This window comes from Sparus aurata, chromosome 7 (assembly GCF_900880675.1).
Source record: "Sparus aurata chromosome 7, fSpaAur1.1, whole genome shotgun sequence".
Classification (NCBI taxonomy): domain Eukaryota; kingdom Metazoa; phylum Chordata; class Actinopteri; order Spariformes; family Sparidae; genus Sparus; species Sparus aurata.
The window spans coordinates 22,053,684-22,072,849 of NC_044193.1; the positions used below are offsets into that span (position 1 = coordinate 22,053,684).

General features: G+C 38.7%; 2 protein-coding genes across 2 annotated transcripts; both read left to right on the forward strand.

Annotated features, from left to right (window-relative positions):
* Positions 1-492: 492 nt before the first annotated feature.
* LOC115584610 (taste receptor type 1 member 1-like) lies at positions 493-6,552 on the forward strand. The gene is made up of 5 exons (XM_030422154.1): positions 493-792; positions 1,321-2,046; positions 2,190-2,396; positions 5,217-5,337; positions 5,624-6,552. The coding sequence occupies exons 1-5, from the start codon at positions 508-510 to the stop codon at positions 6,550-6,552; spliced, it is 2,268 nt and encodes a 755-aa protein (XP_030278014.1). The 5' UTR covers positions 493-507.
* A 4,886-nt stretch (positions 6,553-11,438) lies between these two features.
* LOC115584604 (taste receptor type 1 member 1-like) lies at positions 11,439-17,837 on the forward strand. The gene is made up of 6 exons (XM_030422143.1): positions 11,439-11,620; positions 11,944-12,256; positions 12,860-13,585; positions 13,731-13,937; positions 16,383-16,503; positions 16,788-17,837. The coding sequence occupies exons 1-6, from the start codon at positions 11,439-11,441 to the stop codon at positions 17,714-17,716; spliced, it is 2,478 nt and encodes an 825-aa protein (XP_030278003.1). The 3' UTR covers positions 17,717-17,837.
* Positions 17,838-19,166: the final 1,329 nt, after the last annotated feature.

Here is a 19,166-nt window from a genome sequence, read left to right on the forward strand (position 1 = left end):
TCTCTCAGGATTCGTTTTTCGTGCCTTGGCTCAATGCACTGCCCCAGCTTCAGAGTTCCATCTAGATGGAGATTTTCTGATAGGTGGACTGTTTGATATTCATCAAGCCAGTGCCCCTATTTACCATGACAGACCAGAAGCCATCGACTGCTCCAAGTAAGTTTTAAACTTAATCTTGGTCGATGCCTTCTCAAGATGAAACAAAGAATATCAAATGAAACTGTTTTTTAAAAAGCATTTAAAATCGGTCCAGTTAACTGCTACATGATCAAAAAAATTGTTGACCATTACATCTTACTTCAGTCTCTGTTCATTACAAAATGTTTTATAACATCCATGTTTGGTCCTAAGAATGATAGTGATATTTCAGCCTCCACAAACAGAAGTGCTTAAAGCACTGTGGCAAAATTTGCAAGTGAAAAGTTTAATAATTCTCAAGAACTAATCCCTTGCTCCTGTTGTTCTTTCTCTGTCCTCAGTCAACCCTTCAGTCTTAGACATTATCGAATGTTTCAGTTGATGAGATTCTCTGTGGAGGAAATCAATAATTCTACCAACCTACTGCCAAATATATCTCTGGGCTATGAAATATTTGACCACTGCTCTGATACACAGAGTTTTCCAGACATTTTAAACTTAATCTCATCAAATGGCATGATTCAACCTTGGCATGAACCACATGAGCAACAAACAAGTCCATACAAGTCCAAAGTCATTGCAGTGGTTGGCCCTCGTTCAAGCACTCAAACCTTGACAGTTGCCCCATTGTTCATGGTGGATCTCATTCCTATGGTAAGTTTTTCATACTTATATCAGTGCAGCATAGTACAGTCCAGGGTTGCCACAAGTGTATTGCAAGATCAGCAGCTGGTGCAGCCCAAGCATTTTTTTGCATTTAAAAAAAAATCATATTTAAGGCATTTCTTGAACTAAAATGTTGTACAAATATCGCACTTTCAAATAATATCTCAGTGTTGTGCATAATGTCAATCTCTCAACTTCACACAGTAATGTTATAGATATGAACATAGCAATGTAGTGTGTCTACAGTTGAGGCTATTTGTCGGGGAATGAATGCTCTGGCAAAAACCATGCCAAGTTCCTGTGTATTGCTTTCCACCTGCCAATTAAAGTCAAGTATTCCTGGAGAAATGGCAGCCTCAACTCAGGCTCACTTAAGGTGGACTTTCCCTAAAGGTGGAAATACAGTGTATTGCAAGATCAGCAGCACAGTAATGTTATAGATATTAACATAGCAATGCAGTGTTATTTTTGATAGTCACTAAAAAAAAGTTAACTTCTCTATCACTCTATCTGCAGGTCAACTATGGATCTTCTAGTTCTGTCTTTTCAATAAAAGCTCAATTCCCCTCTTTTCTGCGAACAGTGCATCCCAATACAGACTCCATAGAAGTGATTTATCACATTGTGCAGCACTTCAACTGGCGCTGGGTTGCTTTCCTTTACATCAATAATGATTATGGCATCGATGGACGGGAATTGTTCATAAAGAGGATTAAGGACACTGAGATCTGCCTGGCATACACCAAAGGCCTCAATGACAATCCAGATTATTCTCAAATATTCAAACAGATAGAGACACAGAGGATATACATCATTATTGTTTTTACGCCTGAAATGACTGCTGAAGCTCTCATTGAGTCAGCAATACAACTGAATATTACAAACAAGGTGTGGATAGCCGGAGAAAGCTGGTCCTTAAACAAGAGGCTCCCCAAGACACAAGGAATCAAAAATATTGGAACTGTAATTGGCATGTCTCAGCCAGTACAGACAATACCTGGTTTCAATGATTTTATCTATACTTCCAAAAACCGGAACGATTGTCTTAATGCAGAACAAAATATGTTTTGTAATCAGGTTTGCAACTGCAGCAGCCTGAGCGCAGAAGATGTAATCGCAACAAATCCATCTTTCTCTTTTACTATTTATTCTGCTGTATATGCCATCGCTCATGCCTTACATAACACCTTGCAATGTGGATCTGGCAGATGTAATGAGTATATTAAAGTATACCCACATGTGGTGAGTATGAAATATATATTCTTTAAATGTAATAAGAGTATTTAAATGTGTCTCCTTTCTTTATGCTAATAGGAAATTAACATATATCTTTTTATTATGAACAGAAAGAAATTATGGTCATTTGAACTTTGTACCCACACCAGGTTCTAGCAGAGCTGAGGAAGTCCAATTTTACACTTTTAAACCAGAGTATTCAGTTTGATGAGAATGGTGACCCGAAGTATGGATCCTACTCTATAGTTTTCTGGAACCACAGTGGTGATGCAGAGGAGACCGGCTTTTATGAATTATACCCAACAAACACTTTCTTCATCAACAACAGCAAAATACAGTGGTACATGAATGGAGACGTAAGTTGTTTTCCCTTATTACAGTATGTGTACTATAATAGGTGTTTTTTAACAGGATATCAAACGTTTTTAATCATTAGTAATTTTTCTCTTTCTACAAGGATATGTGCATGTCATATAGGATGTTTTCATTGTTTCATTAATTTAATCAGAGCTTCCTGTTTTATTTTTTTATTTAGTGTGTGTGTGTTCCCAAATTCATCTTGCTTACTCTCTTTTTTATCTTTGCTTTGCTTTTCTGGACCTGCTCTTTTGGAACGCCGTCTACGGAATTGACCCTATCCTGCCTCACCATCCTGGGAACTTTCATACTGTTTTTGTGTGCAACAAATCAATTGACCTGCTTTAGCTCGGCCTCAGGTGGGTCCATGTATCATTTGATCATTCAATTATTACATTTAATCGAAAAAAGAAAAAACTAGTCAATATTTCGTTTTTCAGTTTTTCTGTATGCACCAAACATTAAAACTGGTGTGTGTTTTCCTATTTACAACCCAATACAAAAGATTCAATAAACAAGGAAACGGAAACAAAATAATGAATCTAATTTCCATTTTCCGTTATTGTTTAATCATTTCCCACGGTACAATTCTGCTGTGTGGCCACGCTTTGCGCATACTCAATGTATAGTCTGGTATCTCTGGTCGCTAATTACGTTTTCAATAAAGCATTCGGGGAAAAAAAAATTCTGGTCGCTAAATATACCTCAGTCAAGCCAGCCGTGGTTCGTGTTTGCTTGGGCAAATCAGCTGCACCTTTTTTTCCAGTGCGTGAATCTACTAACATTTACGGTAATCTCTGACTATGGGTCAGACTGCAGTCTCCCAATAAGACCCATGAAAGACTTTTGCTATTCCAGGTAATAAACTGAAGGTATCACTAAGGTATCCTTCAGGATTTCGAAGTAAAGGACTACTTGAGAAAAAAACAAAAGAAACAAAAAAAAAAACGTTGTTTCCATAAGTATACTTATTACCGGGAATAATGACTGTAAAAGTAACGTATGTTTCATGGGTGTGATGTGAGACTGCAGTCTGACCCACAGTCAGAGCGGGTTCATTACGATTGCCTTAAATGTTAGTAGATTCGTGCACTGGAAAAAACAGGTGCGGCTGATTTGACCAAGCAAACGCGAACCATGGCTGGCTTGACCGCAGTATATTTAGCAACCAGATTCCCCCCCCACCCCATGCCTTAATGAAAACGTAATTAGCGACCAGAGATACTAGACTATACATTGAGCATGCGCAAAGCGTGGCCACACAGCAGAATTGTACTGTGGGAAATGGCATAATAATAACAGAAAATCTTAATTAGATTCATTATTTCGTTTTGGTTTCCTTGTTTATTATATATTTTGTTTTGGATTAAAAATAGGAAATCACACACCGGTTTTCCATGTTTGGTGCATACAGAAAAACAGAAAAAGGAAATATTGACTAGTTTTTTTTGTTTGCCAGATTAAATGGAATAATTGAATAATCAAATGATACTGGGATCAAAATGGGAGTCATGGACTCAGCCGACACTTTATCAGATTAACCATATGCGGTGATATCGACCCTCATGTCCCTCTATTTTGAAAGACATCTTGTAATGAACACAGAAAGGAAGGGAAGTGACTTCTAAGCCTGTAGCTTGGAGCTATTACCTGCTCCTGGCCCCTACTCAGCAGTGCAGCTTTGTCTTCTTTTTGGCCAGTTTAATGTAGCAGCTATGCATTCAAATGCACTGAAATACGGGTCTGCTTCAGACTCTCTGAACGATGGAACTAGTGCAAAGTGTCTGCTACCATCAAAGCTGTCTTGGGGCGCCAGGGAGGGTGATTGTGTAGTTGAGGGACTCACCGCTGCAGCAGCTTCCCGCTCTATCTCATGAGCTTTAAACCTTAAATGCATGGCTTCCACCTCCAAATCCAGGTTTCACACCTTTATCTTATGTGCAGGAATACCAGCCAGTACACCTCGTTCAGCTACCACTATAGAAGCTGACTCACCAATCAAGCAGCTTTCACTTAACTTATCACACAGATGCTCCTTTAACTCCTGCCTTTTAGCATTTATTGGCACAAACACATTTAAAAAAAGTCAGCTATCAAAATTAGATCAGTTTTCTTACATCTTTTCAATCTATCAATTGACAGACTAATAGTAAAGTCTTCTAATCTAAACTCCATATTTGCCACCCCCACAAAAGAAAAAAAATGCAAAACGAACAAGCGGAGATGTGGACAAAAAGATCAACCAAACTCACCCAATTCACGACAACAATTGACAAGCCAAGACATAGCATGATGTGCATCTCCCCATTCTTTTCACTCCCAAGAAAGCCAGTGTCACAGAGGAGTTATATAGCATTTATTTTGCTTTCGGAAATCTGTTACCCTACCTTCCTGCCACAAATCAAAAATATAAAAAACAAGACAAAATCTTACCTACAGGATAAAACAGAATAAACAGGAGAAAAGCGTTATAAAAGAAAAAGGCCTCTCACTACTATGCTACCACTTTCTTTCTATTTATCAATGTTTCCTCCGCAGTCTAATTTGTCCCGAAAATATCTTTTAATTGTCAAAATAGCATTATTGATCCCTATCATGCTTTGTGCCCTTGCGTCCACAAAGCATCTTTCATTGCTAATTGTCCATTGTGCAGTCTGCAGGCATGTCTAAATGTAACACTCAACATTTAAGTCTTTCAATTGTTTAAATGTTAAATATGCCCTGTAACTGATACTTCACCATTATTTGTCTCCACCCATGACATTTTTAAATTGGCTTAACTGATATCTGATGTGTTGCTAAATAATTGTCTTGTACAGGTGCCTACTTCAGTGTGTTCCCCTGAATGTCCTGTAGGACATGCAAAAAAGTATGATGGAATCCACAAATGCTGCTTCACTTGTGAAATCTGTCTGAATGGAACTTATATCAACAGTACAGGTGAATTTTAATTATGAGGGGTTGTGGAATGAATTGTCTTTTTATGGGTTCACTGCTATCTTCAACAGCAAAATAAACATATTTCCTTTCAATCAGCAATACATTCTTAGACTTGTTACAGTTACTTCCTGGGTAGCTATTACTATAAACGATTATGGCAAATCAGACATAAAATCTTGCTCTTTCTTTACACTAAGGATTTTCCAAAAGTTGACCTCAACTTACACTCTTACTAATTTTCATCTTCTCATATATTGAAATTCTTTTCCTTTTTTGTGTAAAACAGTGGATCCCTACAAGTGCATCCACTGTAAGAAGACAGAATGGTCTGCAGAAGGAAGCACATCATGCAGCCTACGGGTGGTGGAGTACATCCCATTCACAGACAGTGGAGCTATAGTGATCATGGTCTTGGCCTGTGTCTTGGTGGGTCTCACAGCAGCCATGTCTGTTCTCTTTGCCATCAACTACAACACACCTATTGTCAGATCTGCTGGGGGACCAATGTGCTTCTTAATTTTAGGCTGCCTCAGTCTGTCTAGTATTAGTGTGTTCTTTTACTTTGATAAGCCAACGACTTCCTTTTGTATCTTAAGGTTCTTGCCATTTGTTTTGTTCTACAATGTTTGTCTGGCATGTTTTGTTGTGCGCTCGTTTCAAATTGTTTGCATTTTCAAAATTGCTGCCAAATTCCCCAAGCTTCAAACATGGTGGTTGAAATATCATGGAAATTGGCTGGTCATCACTGTGGCATTTTGTACTCAGGCGCTCTTACTTCTTATAAGCTATTCTTTTGACCCATCCAAGCCCTACAATGAAACAGTTTGGTACCCAGACAAAATAATACTTAGTTGTACTCTTAATCTTGCAGCAGCTTCTGGTTCCATGATTTTATTTTTATCTTTGTGCTCTCTTTGCTTCATTTTTTCCTACATGGGAAAAGATCTCCCAAAAAATTACAATGAGGCCAAAGCAATAACCTTTTGCCTGCTCCTGCTGATCCTCACCTGGATCATCTTTGCCACTGTAGTTATGCTTTACCGTGGCAAGTACATCGAAATTCTAAACGCTCTGGCAGTACTCTCCAGTCTCTACTCCTTTCTGTTGTGGTATTTTCTCCCAAAATGTTACATCATCATATTTCAACCCCACAAAAACACAAAGCAGTACTTCCAAGGTATCATTCAGGATTATACCAAAACAATGAGCCAGTAGAGGATTCCAGTAAATATGTGGATCTACAGACACAGGACCTGATGTGCCACAGGTTGTCTTAATATTTTCCGTTCAATTTTAGTAATACTGCCATTTTTGCCTTCTGAAGCATCTAGCTGTTATTATTTTATGAGATATAAATCAATGAGCAATAAGTCTTGAAATCAGTTAAGATACAACATTCAAACAACAAGCACAACATTTTTTATAACAGAAGTTGTTCCTTAAAATCCTGTGCAGCAACCTTTTGGAGACTTGACATTTGGCTAACCTGCTTTTATAGACTTCTATGTGAAGTCATCCTTTTTAAAGGTACAATATGTAAGAAATCTAAAGCAACTGGCCGTAAAATCATCCTAATATGTCACAGAGACTCAGGAATAATGTTCATATAACATACTGAACTCACCAACAACAACAGTACAGCCAAAATATTCTCATTAAAAAAAATCTTTTGCAGACCGCAAATCATGTTGATGTTTTGAAATCATGTTTTGGCATGTGGCGTCACCCACCGCCGTCTACAAATCATTGCAGTCAGTAGAGTCTCAGCTGCCGAGCAACCACAGGTTGCCAGTTACGACTGAGCTACAATGGCGGAGGCAACGAAATCTAAAAGACCTCGTTATGAATCACAAAAACGGCAAGATAAAATTTGAGGCAAAGCGAGGGTCTATATAGGAGAAGCATTTGAACGGTGGAGACAGTTGAAAGCTGAGAGGAATTTGAAAACGGATGCAGAATTGGCTACTCTTCTCCTAGACAGGTAAGTTAAGCTTGGCTAACTAAGTTAGCATCATAGCTTGACGGGGATGGACATTTTGAATACTTTGAACTGTCGGGTAATAACGTTATTCATTTCGATCATAGAAACAAACGTTAGCAGCACAGCTAACGCTGGCAGCATTAGCACTGTCCTGGTACAGGCATCCGATCTCCAGCGTGCTGCTGTCCAGTTGATGTCCAGCCGCTGTCAGCACGTTTGCCAGCAGGTGGAGGGGGAGGCGGATACGACTCGCCGCAGTATTTTGAATTTGAGTGTAGTAACCGTTTTTTGGCCACATTCTTACATATGGCGCCTTTAAACTTAATTTCTATTCTTCCATCATTTATTCCTTTTACTGCTCTTAAGACTTTTTCTCTATTTTAAATTCCTCCCTTGTTTTCCTTTTCCTTACCGTCCTTTGCTGCTCTTATTTGTTTTCTTTAAATTATCTATTGTGCTTTACTTTATTTTACTGATCATTATCTTTTAATCTCTTCTTAATTGTGATGTGATGGTCATCTTGTAATCGGCCTTTACTGTTTTCATTATTTTATTTATTTATATTTTTGAAAGTATAATTTTTTTGAATTCTTTATTTATTTTTATTTATCAAAATCTTATTTTTCTATCTCTCTGCTTGATTGTCACTGCACTTTGTAGACTCTGTTTTTAAAGGTGTTCTAAAAATATTTAAAAAGTGTATTATTAAAACTCTATTCAATGTACACTATTATTTATTTCGATTAAAATCATTGTAGGTTACATGTAAGAGTGGTTAAATAAAGATATGAAATGGGGTGTGTGTGTGTGTGTGTTTGTGTGTGTGTGTGTGTGTGTGTGTGTGTGTGTGTGTGTGTATGTGTGTGTGTGTGTGTGTTTTTTGGCACCAATACGCTGTGATACTGGCTTAGGATGACAGACACACTTGACGCAGTGTGTGTCAAGCCTCTGTTAGATTGAGCTATTTCTTAAAACTGTACTCAAACACTCAAACAAAGGCAGAGAGTGAACATACAGTATGTTACCTTAGATTCTCCATGGGGGGTTGTTGAGCTTGCTATTAGGATGCAGGACATTAAGGCTTTTGTGCTGTTTTTCAAAAGTTTCAAATTGTGTAGGATTTGTTTACAAAACTTTGTTCAAGTATAAATTCGACAAAAAAAATAATATTAAACTCATACCTTGGGGTAATAAAGAGCTGATGGCGGACACTGGCACACACTGGCTACCGCTCCATCTCTGAAGCAATGTTTTAGCCCTTTCAATGTATAATTCTTTTTTATGTTTTTAGTATCCTGCTTTTTACCCTGTAATGTGTTTTGCGCACCTTGAAAAGAGCTATGTAATATAAATGTATTATTATTATTATTATTATTATTATTATCATCAACATCATCATCGTCATCATCGTCATCATCATCATCATTGTTATTATCATTATTATCAAAATATGCCAAGGTTGACATGTATGAAGTCATGGTGAATGAAAAGTGATGACCATAACTTCTGTACCATGAAGGAGTATCTTGCCTCTGAGTGGCTTGATTGAAGACACATTACATACCCTTAAGTCAGAAGACCTGTGATGTATGTATATAAAACCTCAAGAGCTCAAAGCCATAGAGTTATAGGCTGTGAATCTTTGGTTTAACTGCAGTCAACCTGCTTTGCAGAGGTCAAAAAGAGAAGCAGTGCAGTCTTACATGAAAGTTATATCTGCTGACTCAATGGGCTCAAATGGGGGGCCACAAAGAGCCTCATCAAGCACCTAAGCAAAATCCAGTGAGAGGAAACAAAACGTATTGTAAGGTGGTGAGCGCCATCAAAGCCAAGATGACTTTATTATTATGAAAAAGGAGACATCCAGTAAATCCTCAAGGCACGCCATGTACAATAGAGCACTGATATGGGAGTATGTTTTGGTTCTGACAAGACTGCTTGAATACCTGCCATTTATAGGAACATATGCCTCTAGTGGATGATGCTCTTACTTCTGTGGACTGACTCTTAGCTATTAAATTGGACCTCTTAACTGGTCCCTGTAGACATGAAACTTTCAGGGCCTCACAAACAGCAAGCCTTACCACCATTCAGACAGAATCAGGCAAAATAATGGAACATTCAAGAAATACTATGGATTCTAAACTAAAGATGCACATGGAGATGAGGTGTCTAGAATAAGACCCAAACATCCCAGGGTTGAAAGATGGAAGTGGTATTACATGCCCTTGATAAGAGAAGAAGAAGAAGAAGAAGGCATCTTTGTCACCTGTTTAGGATTGGTGCTCTTTTCTAAATACAAAGCTGGTGGACAGCTAGCTCAAGCTAGCTAGCCTGCTCTGCAGAGGTGTTTTTAGTGAGGTTTCAGAATTTTTTTCTGCACCTGCCTTAAACTGCACTTAGACATGTGTAACTATTATGCATTGCGTGGAAAGAGCATTAAGTCTAGTAATGAAAATGTAATCATCCAAGAAAATGAAATTTCACAGTAGGGCGCCACGGTTGATTATCCAATGATTAACTTCTTGTTAAAGTGCAAATATGATAGCAGTGACTGCTCTGCACCACACACTATTGTCCACAGCCTTACACACCATCCACAACAATTTTCAGAATAATGTAACTTTAACAGTAATTGAGTTTCATGTAAAAAACATACATTTCTATACTTTTTATGAAACATGTTTCTGTGGTCTTGATGTGGTGTTTTGGAGATAACATTTGGTCTTAATGCTGAGTCATAGTTAAAGGAAAAAGCTGATTACATTTGTATATTAATTTCAATGAGTTTCAGTCTGTCTCACTTCATGGAGGCCTATCCCTTCCTACCATGCAGAACGAGGAGTTCCGCACTTACACCAGCAGGCTGCCTGAATTCAAATTCTGGTGAGAGCCCTGGACATTTATCACTTTCATCTGCTGACTGATTGCAAATGTTCCTATTTCAAATGACCTGTACAGTCCAACATTAAATCGTGCAGGGATGATTTGTAAGAGGAGGTAGTCTTTTAGCTTAAACCAAAGACACTGGGTTTCAAGTAGTTTGTGTAAATTTGCTTGTGACACATCCAGTATGATTTTACAAGCTCATCTGTACCGAGAACATTCTTATAGTATAACTTTCTTTTGAAGGGCCATTCAATTATGAAACATGCATCTGAAAGTCATGCATGCAGTTACAGATTTTTGAGGGTGGAAGGAAGACAATGTATTTGATAGTCTGAGTTAGTGACCATTTTTAAAATTAAAAAAAGGTTTTTAAAGGATTCAAATCCTGTTCACATCCTGGTCTTAATTTAGAAATAGGTTATAACCACTTCTTGATGGACATTGTGGATGTAGCTGTCAACTGAACAGCATATCACCATGTGATTTATATTGATGGAACTTATCAGTTCGCATTATTTAATACTACATCACTGACATAGTGAGTTTCTTTTAAATCTGTTTGTTATTTATCAATGTGATAGAATAATGTTTACCTATCATCATTTGTTTTCATTATCTGCACCATGATGGTTACTGTTAAAGCCATTCAAATGTTTTTCATTATTAATATACTTTTACTCTTCGGTCGAGTGCTTAGAGACATTTTCCCATATATTCTTTTACCCAAATCAATGCCAGTCCTTGAAACCTGGGAATGGTACAGAGGAAAGTATACCACATGTGGTAGCAAAGGGAACATGTCAGCAACAATTTATACATAGATATATTTTCTAGGCTATCGTAATTTCTTTGTCATCGTCATTTCTGTCCCACAGAGCTGGAAAACTAAAGGGAATTTGCCATTGTATTAAAAGAACCTCTGTATCTTCTTAGAGGATTGTCATATTCATAAATGAAAGAAGTGTTAAACTTGCTTGCTCATGGTGATTGTAACACTCAGGATGTAGTCATCACAAAGGTTCTGTGCAGCAGCAGTTTAGATGCTTTTGCATGTGGATTTGTGAATTTCCCTCCCACAATTTGTAGTAATGCATTTGTCACACTTCATGCACTCCCACATGCATGGAAATGATATTGGGTGATTGATATAGCCATCACCTGTGTCTCATAACAAGGCAAAGGCAAATTGTTCCACATCAGTTTCACATCAGATCTGTGACCAACTGCAACAATGAAACACTGCCTGGCTTTTCTGTGTCTCTCAGGATTCGTTTTACGTGCCTTGGCTCAATGCACTGCCCCAGCCTCAGAGTTCCATCTAGATGGAGATTTTCTGATAGGTGGACTGTTTGATATTCATCAAGCCAGTGCCCCTATTTACCATGACAGACCAGAAGCCATCGACTGCTCCAGGTAAGTTTAAAACTTAATCTTGGTCGAATCCTTCTCAAGATGAAACAAAGAATATCAAATGAAACTGTTTTTTAAAAAGCATTTAAAATCGGTCCAGTTAACTGCTACATGATCAAAAAAATGTTTAACATTACATCTTACTTCAGTCTCTGTTCATTAGAAAATGTTCTATAACATCCATGTTGGGTCCTAAGAATGATAGTGATATTTTAGCCTCCACAAACGGAAGTGCTTAAAGCAGTGTGGCAAAACTTGCAAGTGAAAAGTTTAAATAATTCTCAAGAACTAATCCCTTGCTCCTGTTGTTCTTTCTCTGTCCTCAGTCAACCATTCAGTCTTAGACATTATCGAATGTTTCAGTTGATGAGATTCTCTGTGGAGGAAATCAATAATTCTACCAACCTACTGCCAAATATATCTCTGGGCTATGAAATATTTGACCACTGCTCTGATACACAGAGTTTTCCAGACATTTTAAACTTAATCTCATCAAATGGCATGATTCAACCTTGGCATGAACCACATGAGCAACAAACAAGTCCATACAAGTCCAAAGTCATTGCAGTGGTTGGCCCTCGTTCAAGCACTCACACCTTGACAGTTGCCCCATTGTTCATGGTGGATCTCATTCCTATGGTAAGTTTTTCATACTTATATCAGTGCAGCATAGTACAGTCCAGGGTTGCCACAAGTGTATTGCAAGATCAGCAGCTGGTGCAGCCCAAGCATTTTTTTGCATTTAAAAAAAAATCATATTTAAGGCATTTCTTGAACTAAAATGTTGTACAAATATCGCACTTTCAAATAATATCTCAGTGTTGTGCATAATGTCAATCTCTCAACTTCACACAGTAATGTTATAGATATGAACATAGCAATGCAGTGTGTCTACAGTTGAGGCTATTTGTCGGGGAATAAATGCTCTGGCAAAAACCATGCCAAGTTCCTGTGTATTGCTTTCCACCTGCCAATTAAAGTCAAGTATTCCTGGAGAAATGGCAGCCTCAACTCAGGCTCACTTAAGGTGGACTTTCCCTAAAGGTGGAAATACAGTGTAGAGTATCTGTTCTCCTTTTAGTGAGAAGCTGCTCCTACGACTTCCCGCCCACCTAGCCTAACAACTTTTCTGTGGAAAACCCTGGTGTAGGCCAATGTTATTGTAATTTTTTTAAATTTGAAGCAGCTTTTATTTTAGATTTTAACCAGAAAAAGTTAACTTCTCTATAACTCTTTTTGCAGGTCAACTACGGATCTTCTAGTTCTGTCTTTTCAATAAAAGCTCAATTCCCCTCTTTTCTGCGAACAGTGCATCCCAATACAGACTCCATAGAGGTGATTTATCACATTGTGCAGCACTTCAACTGGCGCTGGGTTGCTTTCCTTTACATCAATAATGATTATGGCATCGATGGACGGGAATTGTTCATAAAGAGGATTAAGGACACTGAGATCTGCCTGGCATACACCAAAGGCCTCAATGACAATCCAGATTATTCTCAAATATTCAAACAGATAGAGACACAGAGGATATACATCATTATTGTTTTTACGCCTGAAATGACTGCTGAAGCTCTCATTGAGTCAGCAATACAACTGAATATTACAAACAAGGTGTGGATAGCCGGAGAAAGCTGGTCCTTAAACAAGAGGCTCCCCAAGACACAAGGAATCAAAAATATTGGAACTGTAATTGGCATGTCTCAGCCAGTTGTGACAATACCTGGTTTCAATGATTTTATCTATGCTTCCAAAAGCCAGAACAATTGTCTTAATGCAGAACAAAATATGTTTTGTAATCAGGTTTGCAACTGCAGCAGCCTGAGCGCAGAAGATGTAATCGCAACAAATCCATCTTTCTCTTTTACTATTTATTCTGCTGTATATGCCATCGCTCATGCCTTACATAACACCTTGCTATGTGGATCTGGCAGATGTAATGGGAATATTAAAGTATACCCACATGTGGTGAGTATAAAATATATATATTCTTTGAATGAAATAAGAGTATTTCAGTTTGTCTCCTTCCTTTATGCTAATAGGAAATTAGCATATATCTTTTTATTATGAACACAAAGAAGTAATGGTCATTTGAACTTTGTACCCACACCAGGTTCTAGCAGAGCTGAGGAAGTCCAATTTTACACTTTTAAACCAGAGTATTCAGTTTGATGAGAATGGTGACCCGAAGTATGGATCCTACTCTATAGTTTTCTGGAACCACAGTGGTGATGCAGAGGAGATCGGCTTTTATGAATTATACCCAACAATCACTTTCTTCATCAACAACAGCAAAATACAGTGGTACATGAATGGAGAAGTAAGTTGTTTTCCCTTATTACAGGATATGTGCATGCGTGTCGGGATTGGATTTGTTTGCTCCTTTGGAACACCGTCTACGGAATTGACCCTAGCCTGCTTGATCATCCTGGGAACTTTCGTACTGTTTTTGTGTGCAACAAATCAATTGACCTACTTCAGCTCGGCCTGCCTAACCAGCTGGGTTCCACCATGCAAACCTGGAGCCTGTTAGCCTCCGGAATGCTAGATCCCAGCCTGCATCCAAGCTTGCTGGCCACATAAGATGAAGCCACATTGCAAGTCTCAGCAGCCCAGCACCCTAGATCTTTCACCGGCCGGCGCCACAGGGCTGCTAACAGCCCTCCCAGATCTCCAGTTGGTGATCCAGCTATCAGCAGCTCCTGGCCCCTACTCAGCAGTGCAGCCTTGTCTTTTTTTTGGGCCAGTTTAATGTAGCAGCTATGCATTCAAATGCACTAAAATACAAGTACATCAGACTCTCTGAACGATGGAACTAGTGCAAAGTGCCTGCTAACATCAAAGCTGTCTTGGGCGCCAAGGAGGGTGATTATGTAGTTCAGGGACTCACTGCTGAACCAGCTCCCTGCTCTATCTCATGAGCTTTCAACCTTAAATGCATGGCTTCCACCTCCAAATCCAGGTTTCGCACATTTACGTTATGTGCAGGAATACCAGCCAGTACACCTGGCTCAGCTCCCACTATAGAGGCTGCCTCACCAAACAAGCCCCTTTCACTTAACTTATCACACAGAAGCTCCTTTAACTCCTGCCTCTTAGCATTAGTTGGCACAAACAAATAAAAAAAAGTCAGCTATCAAAATTAGATCCGCTTTCTTACATCATACATTATGTATACATTTAAAGATTTATAGTAAAGTCTTCTAATTTAAACTCCATATTTGCCACCCCTACAAATGAAAAAACTGCAAAATGAACAAGCGGAGATGTGGACAAAAAGATCAACCATACTCACCCAATTCACGACAACAATCGACAAAGAAAAGAATGGACGAGTCCCCGAATCATGTTACGCCCCCGCTCTAGGGGAACCCAACAGCATGATGTACATCTACCCAATCTTTTTACTCCCAAGAAAGCCAGTGTCACAAAGGAGTTACATAGCATTTATTTTGCTTCAGATAATCAGTCACTTCCTGCCACAAATCAAAAATATAAAACACAAGACAAAATTTTACCCAACTCCTAAAATCAGAATAAACAGGATCAAAGGGTTATCAAAGGCTAAAAAGTCTTGTCCTTCTACTATGCTATTTATTTTCTATTCAGAAATTACCAAGTACTAGATTGTACTGAGGCTGAGTTATCAGTTAGTCAGTGGTTCAAAAAGAGCTGCTCTCCTCCCTCTGACCAATCCCCTGTAAGCAATCAAGCTGAGCAAGCCAATCAGCAGGTCCAACCTGCTATCGATCACACACAGCAAGCAGGAGGAGAGAGAGTTTTGCAAATATTAACACATTAATGACTCAGGGTCATAACAGCTGTGTCTTGGCAGCTTCCTATTTCCCTGGCTCCACCAGCTTAACTGACTATCTCCCAGCTGCTGGCCTCCAGTCCTGCAGTCCTGTCACTGGCCTCCTGCACAGCTCTACTTTTACCAGCCTCCAGCTCAGATCTCTAGCCATAGGTCTCCAATCCCATACTCCAGCTGCTGGACCTTGTCTAGCTTTTCAGCAAGCTTCCAGAGCAGCTTAGCCTAAATTTCAGTGACCTCTTGAGTGTTCCTGCTTATGCTGCTGCTGGCAATAGCTCAGTCCGTAGGGACTTGGCTTTTGGACTTAAAGGTCTCCAGTTCAAGTCCCACCCAGACCAAAAAAAGAACGATGTGGACCGGCAGTTGGAGAATGCCGTTTCACATCCTGGGCATTGCCGAGGTGCCCCTGAGCAAGGCACCGACCCCTAACACTGCTCATTGGGCGCCGTGGCATGTGTGGCAGCCCCTTTGCTCATCTCCTCTACACGTCATGTGTGTGCGCACCTGTGTGTAATGTGAGTGGAAAAAAGAATTTCCGAATTTGGGATTAGAATAGTATATAAAAATTAAATTAAATTGAGGTGTTGCACCTAATCAGCTTGGGAGGGCGTCTGGAATTGGATCTGTGTGTCTGTGTATGAGCAATGTTTCCTCCACAGTCTAATTTGTCCCAAAAATGTCTTTTAATTGTCATAATAGCATTATTGATCCCTATCATGCTTTGTGCCCTTGCGTCCACAAAGCATCTTTCATTACTAATTGTCCATTGTGCAGTCTGCAGGCATGTCTAAATGTAACACTCAACGTCTAATTTTAGAAAAAGTCTTTCAACTGTTTAAATGTTAAATATGCCCTGTAACTGATACTTCACCATAATTTGTCTCCACCCATGACATTTTTAAATTGGCTTAACTGATATCTGATGTGTTGCTAAATAATTGTCTTGTACAGGTGCCTACTTCAGTGTGTTCCCCTGAATGTCCTGTAGGACATGCAAAAAAGTATGATGGAATCCACAAATGCTGCTTCACTTGTGAAATCTGTCTGAATGGAACTTATATCAACAGTACAGGTGAATTTTAATTATGAGGGGTTGTGGAATGAATTGTCTTTTTATGGGTTCACTGCTATCTTCAACAGCAAAATAAACATATTTCCTTTCAATCAGCAATACATTCTTAGACTTGTTACAGTTACTTCCTGGGTAGCTATTACTATAAACGATTATGGCAAATCAGACATAAAATCTTGCTCTTTCTTTACACCAACGATTTTCTAAAAGTTGACCTCAACTTACACTCTTACTAATTTTCATCTTCTCATATATTGAAATTCTTTCCTTTTTGTGTAAAACAGTGGATCCCTACAAGTGCATCCACTGTAAGAAGACAGAATGGTCTGCAGAAGGAAGTACATCATGCAGCCTGCGAGTGGTGGAGTACATCCCATTTACAGACAGTGGAGCTTTAGTGATCATGGTCTTGGCCTGTGTCTTGGTGGGTCTCACAGCAGCCATGTCTGTTCTCTTTGCCATAAACAACAACACACCTATTGTCAGATCTGCTGGGGGACCAATGTGCTTCTTAATTTTAGGCTGTCTCAGTCTGTCTAGTATTAGTGTGTTCTTTTACTTTGATAAGCCAACAACTTCCTTTTGTATCTTAAGGTTCTTGCCATTTGTTTTGTTCTACAATGTTTGTCTGGCATGTTTTGTTGTGCGCTCGTTTCAAATTGTTTGCATTTTCAAAATTGCTGCCAAATTCCCCAAGCTTCAAACATGGTGGTTGAAATATCATGGAAATTGGCTGGTCATCACTGTGGCATTTGGTACTCAGGCGCTCTTACTTCTTGTAAGCTATTCTTTTGACCCACCCAAGCCCTACAATGAAACAGTTTGGTACCCAGAGAAAATAATACTTAGTTGTAGTCTAAATCTTGCAGTAGCTTCTGGTTCGATGATTTTACTGTTATCTTGGTGCTCTCTTTGCTTCATTTTCTCCTACATGGGAAAAGATCTCCCAAAAAATTACAATGAGGCCAAAGCAATAACTTTCTGCCTGCTCATGCTGATCCTCACCTGGATCATCTTTGCCACTGTAGCAATGCTTTACCGTGGCAAGTACATCGAAATGTTTAATGCTCTGGCAGTACTCTCCAGTCTCTACTCCTTTCTGTTGTGGTATTTCCTCCCAAAATGTTACATCATCATATTTCAACCCCACAAAAACACAAAGCAGTACTTCCAAGGTATCATTCAGGATTATACCAAAACAATGAGCCAGTAGAAGCTTCAAAAATGTGTGAATTCATACACAGGTGACTTGATGTGCCTCAGATTTTTATGAATTTTGGAAATGCAATGCTAATAATTTAACATTTTTACTGTAACTACTGAATATTAATCATTTTGACTTGTAGGGAACATAGACTATCTATAATGGTTTCCCTACAAATTGTTCAGCCACTTTTAACAGGGGTAAACGGGTAAAAGGGGTATAAACGCTAGAACTAAATTCTGTATTGAGTAGAAGATATCTTAGCACTTTGCAATCTTTGGAAGGTCTTATTTCTGAGAACATGTGCCTTGAATGTATTTTGTTGGATTACATTTTTTTTTCCATTAGAATTCAAATACTTATACTTCTAATACACTGGTTATATTCCCTGGTCTGTATGTCAAAGTGTCCTTGGGAGAGGTACTGAATCCCAAACTGCTCCTGATGTGCTGGTCAACATCGTGCATGACAGCCATCGGTGTATGAATTACTGTAAATTGCTTTGGACATAAGCATCTGCTAAATGTAATGTACAAAGATGGAAGATTATTATGTAAAGTGATTGCATTTAAATTTTACAAGTAAAATGTATTTATTTAATTTTTTTAGGTAGGCTACTACTCATTTTCTAAGTTATTTTATGGACGATATGAATAGGCAAAATAAAATATTGGCCCTATGCCTATTCCTTTTTCCATTATCAAATGTATGAGAAAATATTTTTTGTTTATTATAACGTATGTAAAATCATCAATTTATTCAAACAGTTCATTTACATGTACAGCAGTTATACAATTCGACAGTAAGAGTGATTCAATAAAAAAAACATAATGGAATGTGTGTTTTATTTATTCATTATCATCATTTTCGAGGTTGTTGTAACACCAGTGTCACCACATCATGGAACCACTTCACAATGATGCTGTCTACAGGCTGTCAAAGTGATCCAGTAAAGGGCCGTGTGGCTGCAGGTTTTCATTCCAACCAAGCAAGAACACACCTGATCCAAATCAGGTGTGTTTCATTCCAACCAAGCAAGAACACACCTGATTTGGATCAGGTGTGTTCTTGCTTGGTTGGAATGAAAACCTGCAGCCACACGGCCCTTTACTGGATCAGTTTGACACCACTGGGCTAGACTATGGTTCCATCACACACTTGTATGACTTAATCTTCCTCTGTCAGTATTCACCAGCATCAAATCCAGATAATAAACCCACAGTTTATTTACCCCTCCTCCATATTCAAGCCACATTCATTGCCTAACTAAATAAGATTGGAACTTTCAGCCTAATTGAAACTGGATGGTGTGAATTAAAGCTTAACTCAAGGGAAAATCAGCTCAAATGAAGTCTCTGCTTGAAGAAGTATGAAGTGATGTTAAACTACCTTTCAAGGTTTTATGCTACTGCAAGTGCAGTTATCTGTGGGTTTTTCTCATTCCAGTGTTTGAATAGAT

What these genes read in the sequence shown, in the direction of transcription:
- LOC115584610 (XM_030422154.1), top strand. Translation starts at nt 508, where the DNA reads ATGTTTCAGTTGATGAGATTCTCTGTGGAGGAAATCAATAATTCTACC. An exon ending in TGGTGGATCTCATTCCTATG is followed by an intron (nt 793 to 1,320) that starts GTAAGTTTTTCA and finishes CTCTATCTGCAG; the next exon opens with GTCAACTATGGATCTTCTAG. An exon ending in TTAAAGTATACCCACATGTG is followed by an intron (nt 2,047 to 2,189) that starts GTGAGTATGAAA and finishes TACCCACACCAG; the next exon opens with GTTCTAGCAGAGCTGAGGAA.
- LOC115584604 (XM_030422143.1), top strand. Translation starts at nt 11,439, where the DNA reads ATGAAACACTGCCTGGCTTTTCTGTGTCTCTCAGGATTCGTTTTACGT. An exon ending in TTAAAGTATACCCACATGTG is followed by an intron (nt 13,586 to 13,730) that starts GTGAGTATAAAA and finishes TACCCACACCAG; the next exon opens with GTTCTAGCAGAGCTGAGGAA. An exon ending in AGTGGTACATGAATGGAGAA is followed by an intron (nt 13,938 to 16,382) that starts GTAAGTTGTTTT and finishes TGTCTTGTACAG; the next exon opens with GTGCCTACTTCAGTGTGTTC.